This window comes from Sebastes umbrosus, chromosome 5, assembly GCF_015220745.1.
Source record: "Sebastes umbrosus isolate fSebUmb1 chromosome 5, fSebUmb1.pri, whole genome shotgun sequence".
Lineage (NCBI taxonomy): Eukaryota > Metazoa > Chordata > Actinopteri > Perciformes > Sebastidae > Sebastes > Sebastes umbrosus.
This window is the reverse complement of record NC_051273.1, coordinates 14,365,147-14,375,137: the sequence shown is the minus strand read 5'-3', so window position 1 is coordinate 14,375,137 and position 9,991 is coordinate 14,365,147. Positions and strand designations below refer to the sequence as shown.

Below are 9,991 nucleotides of genomic sequence, written 5' to 3'. Positions count from 1 at the left end.
TACAACTGGCTAAGCGTAGTCAATAGAATAGAAATTTTGTAATTATGGCTTCTACAAATTATGAATGTACTGGTGACACTTTAAATAACCCCAGCCAATAGAACTATCTATCTGTTACTAACTGCTTTTTAGTGTTGACACACATCGTATCAATAAATTGGCATGCACACATTCATAAAGCTATACTGTAAACTATTAATAGTTATTTAATTAATATCATAATGTTATATACTACGGATTCATTAGTTCTGGTTACACATATAATGGGAACAAAACAACATTTAAATCAATTATATGTATATGTTCAGATTACACAGCGTTGCTCTTAATGATTTATTTACGGATACCCAAGGGTGTTAAAATTACATAAATATATATGGGTTTTTTTAAATAAATAATCATGAATAAATACAGATAAAGATATATAACAATGAAATAATATGTGAAATAATCCGAAACTCATCATATTATTATGAATTTTCCCAGTAACAGAGTGTATTACAGGTTATGTGATTGGCTGTCTGCTCAAACCCACAACCAATCACATGACTGGCTCTGACTTGGAGATGAAAGGTGGCTTTTTGAAAATGGTGAAATGAAAACAGACTTTGGAAAAAGGACAATTTGATATATTTTGAATAAGATTGACCTCCAATCATCTTATTGTGAAAAACAGCAGAATAAAATAACATTTCATAATGACACTTTTCTAAATATATGTTTTTTCTTCAGTGTTTCATGGTTATGTTAATGTATTTTGTCTTTATTTATTCATAGTATTATTTATTTCATTATATCTTATTTCAGAGCTTAGATTTAACACCACATGGAATACATTTTAATACTTGTTTCATGACCAGTAGGGAAAATACGGCCTTAAATTATTCATTATTATATCACATTTTTTGCTGTACTTCCAAGCAGTATATAACAATAATTTCTAATGATAATAAAAGTAACTTAGGAAAATGTTTTTTTTTCCCACCTTTTTTCACAGATGAAAAAAAAAAAGTAATTTAGAAAAATAATCCTGCAAAACTGTTTTCACCTGCCAATTTTTTTTACCTGTTTCACGGATGACAAAAAAAAAGAAAATTGGTAAGATTATCCTGACAAAACATTTCTTTCACCTGTTCTTTAGTCATAAACGCAGGAAGGAAAACAATTTCAAAAAGACTTAGAAAATGGATCACCAGAATTTCTTTCCTCGCTTGCTTTTCAAGGCTTCCGTACATTAATGACTATTGCTTTTTAAGACTTTTCAAGACCTGCAGGCAATCTGTATTTATTAATTAAATTGTGAACACTATGAACTGTCCATATTTATAAAGCTTTATGAGTGTGGTAATATCAATTTATAGATTTGTTTAGTTTTCTGCATTAAATATCAAGTTCTCTCACTCTATAAAATGTTAATAGAGGCATCATTGGTTGGGGTTCATAAAGGTTATCAGTACATGTTGTGTACATTTCTTGCTTCACTCCTTTAATTCAACATGTGTACAAAGACAGTTTGTTCTGGTTTATTTATCGATGCATCAGATATGTATGAATAAAATGATATTTTGATGAATGAACTTAGAAATTATATACTTTATATACAGTATGAATTACTTATTGAAACACCTACTATAATGCATATTACTCTCCCTGTATAATCACAAGGAAGGCATTAGCACCTTTGAAACGTACAATATGAAAGTAATCTTTTAAAAATAAACTGTTGTTATATATTCTACGCTCTTGTGTCTTTATTTTCTAAAAGAAATCACTTGAACTGCAGCTTCTTGTTCGTTCTTAAAGAGGCCAAGTCTCAACAAAGGTGTAGTTTATTAAATTATCCAAACATCGTAAGTAAACAGTGCCAGTGAGTATACTGCCATGACTCTATTCACGTACACCTAAGCCACATTTGGATAAACGCATACATTACAAAAGTCAACTTAAAATAATCCCTTCTATGTAATGACAACTACAGAATTGGCACAAACTTGTTTGCAAAAAGGCAACAGAGTAAAAACAGGTGAACAACCTTTTTTTTTTTTACATTTAGTTAAATGAAAAAAAGAGAATACAACTCACAAAAGTACACTTTTACAATCCAAATGACTAAATGTCAACGTCTAGTGCACATGCTGACAGTGAATAAGCCTTTTTGTGACAAATTGAACCGTTTTAACAACGTAGAGAAAAAGAATGGAAGAGACCGAGCTGGAGGGAAAGCTGAAACAAAAAGACATAAAATACAAAACATAATCAGGAAGATGAGGGGGAACAAAAGGTGCAGAGAAACCAAATCAATTGCACAGAACATCTGAAGACATTTATGACTAAACATCATTAAGCGAGACGACAAGTTCACCCATCCACTGGTGAAGAAGAAACACTGATTACAGACCAGGGTTTATAGGAAGAACGGCAGACACACAAGACTTGCATAGAGAGACCTTATAGAATTCCCCGCTGCATAGACAATGAACACTGCAGCAGTTGATCAAGTAGTATCTGATGAAGATGAGAGGTCGAGATATAATAAAACCAAAGGAAGGCTACTCACAGTGTTGTTAAAGGGGAGCACCGCTGAAATACGGATATTCATCTGAAAGCTTCCATAAAGATATTTTTGTCTGTAAAGATATTAACCGTCAAGAAAAGACACTCCTATGACTGTCTCGAAAAGCATTACCTGATATTGTTCATCATGTTAATCATATTCCTTTACTATCTTCCACAGTTTTTGACATTTATCAGATTTGCAGTAAAGAAGGTTGTTCTTAGGAAATGTCAGTGTGTCGTCAAAGGATTGTCCTCTCTTTGAATATGAGAGGTAATGACGCCAAAAACACCTAAAAATGGAAATATTAAAAGGGACAGTGTGTAGGCTTTGGTGCCATCTAGTGGTGTGGTTGCAGATTGCAACCAACTGAGTACCCCTCGGCTCGCTCCTCCCTTTCCAAGACTACGTGTTCGCCTCGTTCAGAGGCCAGCCTTACCATAATAACACTACTTTAGGAGCAACGAAAGTCAGACGGCGGCTGGCGGTACCACGGTTTTGCACTCAGCGGCTCACGCTACCGCAGCTTCACAAGCGTGTCGGAGAACTAGCTAGAGCCACTGTGCCCCGATACCTAGTATGTCAAATGCAGTATTCCAAAAATACCAGGATGTCCGACTACATCCAGTCGTATTTTGCAGTATGCAAGCCAGCATGCTTTTCTGGATATTCTGACCCAAAATGATCTAACGGATATATGAGCAAGAGGGTCAAAGTTCAAGGCGCAATGTTATGACAAGTAGTATGTCCCAAGTATGTACTTTGTAAAGGCAGCTGCAGTGTGTACTAAAAGTAAAAAAAAGTATGCGAATTGGAACGTATCCCCAGTGTTTGGTTTGAGCAACGTGGCGCCATGAAGAGGACCCGCTCCCTACGTAGATATGAAGGGCTCATTCTAAGCTAACAAAAACACAGTGATTCTTAGTTTCAGGTGATTATACACTAATGAAAACATAGTTATGAATACTATATTACATTTTCTGCTAATACTAATGCTAATAGATCCCCCGAAATCCTACACACTGCCCCTTTAAGAAGGTGTTGACTTTTGCAGACGACTGTAACATTCGGAAAGTCTAAGCAGTCTCAGCAGAACTCCCCTTTAAAATATGCACCCAAAGGTGCACCATGCAGTTTCACCGCATGCCAAGGTCACCAAACTGGAATTAAGTGTTTGTGCCACTGACAAAATACCAACACTTTGTAGTATAACTCCACCCTTTTGAGATGCAACAGATAAAACAAGATTCAGTCCGAGGCTGCATATTCACGAGTATCTGACAAACAATAATGTTGAATCTGTCCGGCACATTGTGGACATACTGAGTTGATAAATGAGAAGAGTACAGAGTCGGTGGATAATCCAGCATGAGGTTAGTTATAGTGATTAAACAGCAAAGGGCCAGTTGTACGTTCACTGTGGTTTCGGAGTATTGAGGCTGAACAGCAGGTTTTGGTTGCAGTGAGCACCATGAAGTCATACATTCATCACTGCACCACGTCAGTTAGTACAAGAGATCACTGAACAGCTGTCATCATACAGTAGGTTCAAGAGTAGATTTGGTTGTAGTTGCATATATTGCTTCAGATGCATAAAATGAATTAACTGACCTGTAAAAAAGTGGCAACAGGTGAAGGAAAACATTCATTTTAACTTTTGGGTTACAGTCTGAATCTGTCAGAGTGATAAAGGAAGTGAAGTGGACCAGCTGCAGCTGAGAGTTCAAGTTTTGCCTACTATGAGAATAATCAGGCAAATGTAATTCAAGAAAGAAGTTCACTGCACTTGTGACTTGATAGCAATCTTAGAATAAGCACAGCTTTGCTTATATCAATCAATTATATGCTATGCTGTCATCTCTTCATAGACTAATGGCCACTTCAAGGATTTACAGGTTCAGCGGTACTGAAGTAGAAATTTAAGATATCACATTCAATTGCTCATAGGTGGTGAAGAAAAAGTCCATTTCAACGGCATCAGCTGAATATATGACTTGTTTTAGTCAAAAAGTGCGTTCAGGGAAGGAAACTCGTCTATCTTGAGCTCTCAGCAAGCTTACCTCATTAAAAGGGCCAAACTTGCACGTCATCAGGTAGAACTGGAGCAGGTTTGGGCCATCATTCAACTGGTAATACTGTATTTATAACTACAGTCTAGTTAACACCTGTTCGGGTCCTTCTTGGTGCTCTCCAGTCTGAACACACAGTATGTTGCTATTTCTTTCAGTGTTCAACCAAAAGATTTTAATTCTTAATGGCTTTTTTGTGTGTATTTCAAAGATGCAAAGCCACCAGCAGCAGTGATTTCTTGTTTGTTGTTGCAGTTTCAGAGCATTTCAGGGCTGGCAGTGAAGCCATTTCAATATACATTTATAAAATGTACCACTTTGAAAATACTGGCACAGTAGCTGAAGGCATAGAGGAGGAACAATGAGATTTGATATGTGACATTATTTTGTGTACAGAAGCGGAAATTGCACACATCCCTCTGCACTTACACCGTCAAGAAAATGTCTTCTCTTGAACATAAACACTGAAATACACATTTAAAGCGTAACATAACACAAATGCACAAGAAGCACATTGCTTTCCCTTTCTGACCAGAGTTCCTGGTTGCTCCTGAATGACATCACGGTAAGGCGAGCAGCTGGTCTGAGAGGCTATTTCCATCGTTTCCACTGTGGCTGTTATTAAAGTTGTCTGCCAGTCTTCGGGGTGAAAGACTGCGGTTCTTTAAAAGGTTGCATGGTGGAGGGGAGGGGGGGGTAGGGGTCGGTAACTTCAGTTTAACTGCTAGACAGTCGATGGTAAAAGTAGATGTAGCCCAAGTCTTTTGGAGGCCTTTCTGACAAACACACTTTGTGGTCGTTGTAGATCACCCACCTACGGGAACAAAGGACATATGTGAGAAAAAAACACCACCTTTTGTTTTGCAGCATGAAATGCTTTTAAAGTGTCACTTCTTTCAAAACTGAGGACAGAATAAATGGGTCAATTTATTTAGTTTTTCCATTCAGTCTAAAATAAATTGACAGTCCCTGTGATTTTTAATAATTCATTTTTCAGACTTCTGGTGGCAAAAACTTAATAAAACTGACAATAATGATTTGATTTCTTTAGAAAATGTATTTCCTGAGATGAAAACACATTAAGATTAGACCATAAATCCATTTTGTACATGGTGCTTTGTACTTGATGTCAGTTTATTGAAAGGCCTATTTTAGCTGTAGTTTGGGATTTATCCTACAATTATTATTACTGTCAATGTGAACTTAATATATTATTATTTATTTTACTTACATATACATACTTATTTTCTTTCTTTTCAATTTAATTTATTTTTTTGTTTGTTCTTTATTATTTTTGCATCAGCAATGGTGAGGGTTAGGTGGGAGAGGGTCTGGGGGGGGAAAATACCAAAATATGGAAGGACAATCATTTACATTTGTACTTTATTTGTATGTTTCTATACACCTGATGTTAATTCCATAAATCATTACGGAAAATAAAAGATTAGACCATTAAAACAGACATTTTTGTGACTGACCAGGAACTCTCCTCATAGTGATCAACAATATGCTGTCCGTTTTGTACCGCTATGAACTGAATGAATATACAGAAGAGAAACTGTGTGCAACTCACCTTCCCTCCTTTTTGATGTGACAAACATAATGTCCAGACATTGTGGATGCTCCCATGTGACTGATGAAAGCAAAGAGCTCATAACCTGAAAAAGAGGAACATCGAGTCACATATAGAATGTTATTAGCACAGCAGTGTTTCACAAATACGAAAAAGTGTCATACCTAAACATGCTGCTATAAAACCTGTTTAAATCAACAGGTTCAATCGAAGGACATGTAAACAGCAGGCATTCACCAGCATACATACAAGCCTTGGCTATAAAAGACTCAATTAAAGCCTCTACACAGGTGGACACAGTGAGATAAAAGGACCGTTGATGATGGCGATGCCTTCATGTTACAGATCAAGCACAGCATTAAAAAAAAGAACCAAAAAGATAAAACATACAGCTATATTAATAAATAATTCAATATTCGTTTTTACTCATTTTACAAAATAATGTTTTGTTCCTGCTGCAAGAGCACACTGTTTACTATAATGACCAATAAACAGGGTGCTCTCGTGGCAAGGACAGTTCAGAATAGGCTTCTGTGAATAGTGGAGAGAATTCATTAAAAATGATGAATAGCCAGAACGTCTGCCTTGCTAATGGTATTTCATGATTTTCACTGAAAATTCTGCGTGGTAGTTCGTTGGTATGTAAGTATGTAGTTGCATTATTATATTGTACATATTTTGTGAGGAGTGTTGAAAAGCTCCTGAATCATGTTACAGTGCCTAAAGTTGGTCTGGCAGACCAGAGGCCTGTACTACAAAACGAGTTCAACATACCCAGGGTATCTTCCCGTTATCTGGCTTAACTAACCCTAACAACCGAGATCACGCTAAACGGTCCTACGACGGTGTTTATCATCTCGGTAAGTCAACCCAGGGTTTCTCCATCTGGCTATGAGCGCGTTCACATTAAAGGGGTGGTGTTTGCAGCATATGACCAATCGGAAACACGGACAAGTCTACTGTCAGAAGAGCGGCATATTTTGCAAACTATAATCTTAGAGAAATACAAAGAAGTTAAACACATAATCCAGATTAAAATTAACACAGTTGCAGCTGATAAATGCAAGAAGGACAGCTGGCAAAAGAAACAATTGCAGAAGTGTGAATGTGTAAATTAACAGATTTATTAATTTGACAGAATACTCAAAAGTCAGATATAGTCGTCTAGATGGGGCAGTAATATTATAAAAAACCTTTCATAATATAATGGATGAATAGATTACACTTCATTATGCCCTTTGATAAGAGCATGGCATGTGTGACTATTTCAGCCTTCTTTCATCTGCGTCCCTGACTCCGGCAGTGCGAAACGGACTTGAGAGCAAGTAAAATAGTAAATATAAAAACATAATTCAAAAAGCGGTAAGCACCCACAGCATACAGCGCGCTGTCCTTCCTGCATTTGTCAGTTTAAACTGTGATGCTTTTAGCCTGGATTATGACTGTAACTTCTTCGTCTTTGTGTAATATTATTATACGATCTGCGCACCGAGCTTTGATTGGTCAGTAGGCGGTGCTTTTATACGAGTTGATCTCATCTGGAACATAACCTGCTCTGGAGCAGGTTTAGGTGTTCAGCGTAAGTTACCATGGCGATCTACCCCAATAAGAAGTGAACCACCGTCGTAGGACGGAAAACCCAGGGTTAAACCTGAAGTTACCTCGCTGAACCCAAATCCTGCTTCGTCGTACAGGCCTCAAGTCGGTGCCCAGCAGCAGCACAGCACACTGTGTATCAGCATCAGACATTAATTGGAGCTTTCAAAGTACAAAACTTCCAGGTGAAATTAAAAATCAGGAGGTAGAAAACACCCTCTGACACTTGTCTTGGACTCTGACCTCATTTTAATTTCACTGTAATGCAGGTCTTCGTCTTGTAAAATAATATGCTGAACGCTTCTGCTTGGATCTCTGCCGCAACTACCAAGCTTACTCTAAATTTGACTCCACCTTTCATTGCAAATCTACATGAACAAAAGGTTGCTAAAAGTCAACCTCTCATTACTTGATGTACCTTTAGATAAGGATCAATAACAAATAAATTCGAGACAGAAATGTCAGTTTTAACTCACGTCCTGGTCCGTCTTTGACCCGCGGGCCCGACGTGTCTCTGTCTGGGGACAGCGTGGAGTCGCTGTGTGAGTTGGCGTTGGAGAAAGCGTTGTCGTTGGGCTCCGTGTCCGCCATGTCTGACAGGGCGTCGCTCTCCTCCTCCTCCGGGTGGATGAAGATCCAGTCGAGCGCTCGTTCGAGGTTATTGTTCTGAAAGAATGTTTCAAGTTTACTACGTACACTGACATTGTAATTCAAAACAAAAATGCCTCTAATATATCAGAATTGAAAGAATAAAATCGCTTTCAGATATGTCAGTTTCAGTAAATCCTTTTCTGCCAGTTAAGAAAACCTGCTGTTTGAACATGTTCTGTAGGAGGACATCGACAACTGATGCATAATATGTTGGAAGCAGCACTTTCTTTTAATAACTACTAGTTGTAACAGGAAATATTGGCACATAAAAGATATACGGCCTACAGATACAACACGTGTGAGGACAAAATCTGGGCGGAGGATAAGAAATTTTCATATTCTGTCTTGTTTTTTCTTGCTGTTGTATCTTTAGGTCGCTCCTCAAAAAAAAAAACGTGCTGAACATGAGAAATCATTTATTGGGGAGGTGGCAGCAGGTATCCATCTGTGCTAAATTCCCCCTGAGGATGTTTGCTTTTAATCCAAAATAGAGGTGTGATTCCTGGAGAATGTCTTTCTTGATTGGCGAATGAAGCTGCCAGCGTTTCCCGTCTCTCCCAGTCACTGAGGTTGGAAAAAAAAAGTTCTTCCTCCTAATTTTGGACTAATAATAAACCGGGCCGTGAGACCCCTCTCTTCTTCACACCTCCATCCGCCTCATGAGGAATATGTGCTTCAACATCACGGATGGCAGGGAGTTTGGTGATATTGGGGATGATAAACAAGGAAGCCTGGTGTCTATTTCTGTGCCTTAATAACAGTTCTGCTGTGCTATTTTTTGCTGAGGGGGCAGTTTGAAATATGAAACATGAAATGTGAGAATCGGAGGCTATTTCAAAACAGGGGAGATAATGAATTTGCTGCAGCTGCATTCCCTTTGATCCACACACACACACACACACACCAAAAAAAAAATCAATACTTTTGTACTGTGAGGTTTAAAATTAATTTGTGAGATGTGATGATAAAATGACTCGACGTATCTTTGAGGCAGATCCTGTTCCTAAAGGAGGCACTAGTGTCCGTATGCTGCTGGGACTATTTGTAAACACCATGTAGAGCAGACATCTTTAATCACTCTGACAGGTAAGACCTATTAAATTTGCAGCTTGGAAAGCAAACAAGTAGGCCAGCCAAGCCCATTTATGAGTGACAGAGCTTGGTTTTCATCATCTCGCCCTCTCTTTGCCCTCTTTTCAAACACCTCACCTCATCCCAACCTCCTGCTCTGTCATGAACTTTTGTTTGGTTTTGGTTTTGACCAGGAAAGACTTTCCTTTATTCTGTGATGCCAGGCCTCAACACGTATAAACTCGCCTTGGCGCTTCACTTCTTCCACTCTCTCTCCAGGCTCTTTCCCTGTTCCCTGCTTCCCTCCAGATACAAAAACCATCACCCCATATGCACATCCATGCTCATTCGCTACACACACACTCGCCCAGGAGAGTGTGTCTGTGAGAGGGAGAGAGCCGTGGGAGACGCCAAAGCGCATTTCATGACGGCAGCTTAAAAAAATGACAAATAATATTTATACTTGATGTTGGCGAA

At 38.2% G+C, this 9,991-nt stretch overlaps 1 protein-coding gene across 4 annotated transcripts in view; it reads right to left on the bottom strand.

Moving 5' to 3' along the window:
• Positions 1 to 3,538: 3,538 nt before the first annotated feature.
• usp13 (ubiquitin specific peptidase 13) overlaps positions 3,539 to 9,991 on the bottom strand; it is a 58,669-nt gene continuing 52,216 nt past the window's right edge. For 3 of the 4 annotated variants that reach the window (XM_037768926.1, XM_037768928.1, XM_037768929.1), the window contains exons 19-21: positions 8,269 to 8,458; positions 6,197 to 6,281; positions 3,539 to 5,437 (exon numbers count right to left, since the gene is read on the bottom strand). In XM_037768926.1, coding sequence (XP_037624854.1) covers positions 5,341 to 5,437; positions 6,197 to 6,281; positions 8,269 to 8,458 — 372 coding nt within the window. In that variant the 3' untranslated portion in view covers positions 3,539 to 5,340. The remainder of the gene's footprint in view (positions 5,438 to 6,196; positions 6,282 to 8,268; positions 8,459 to 9,991) is intronic. The other variant, XM_037768927.1, reaches the window with a different exon arrangement.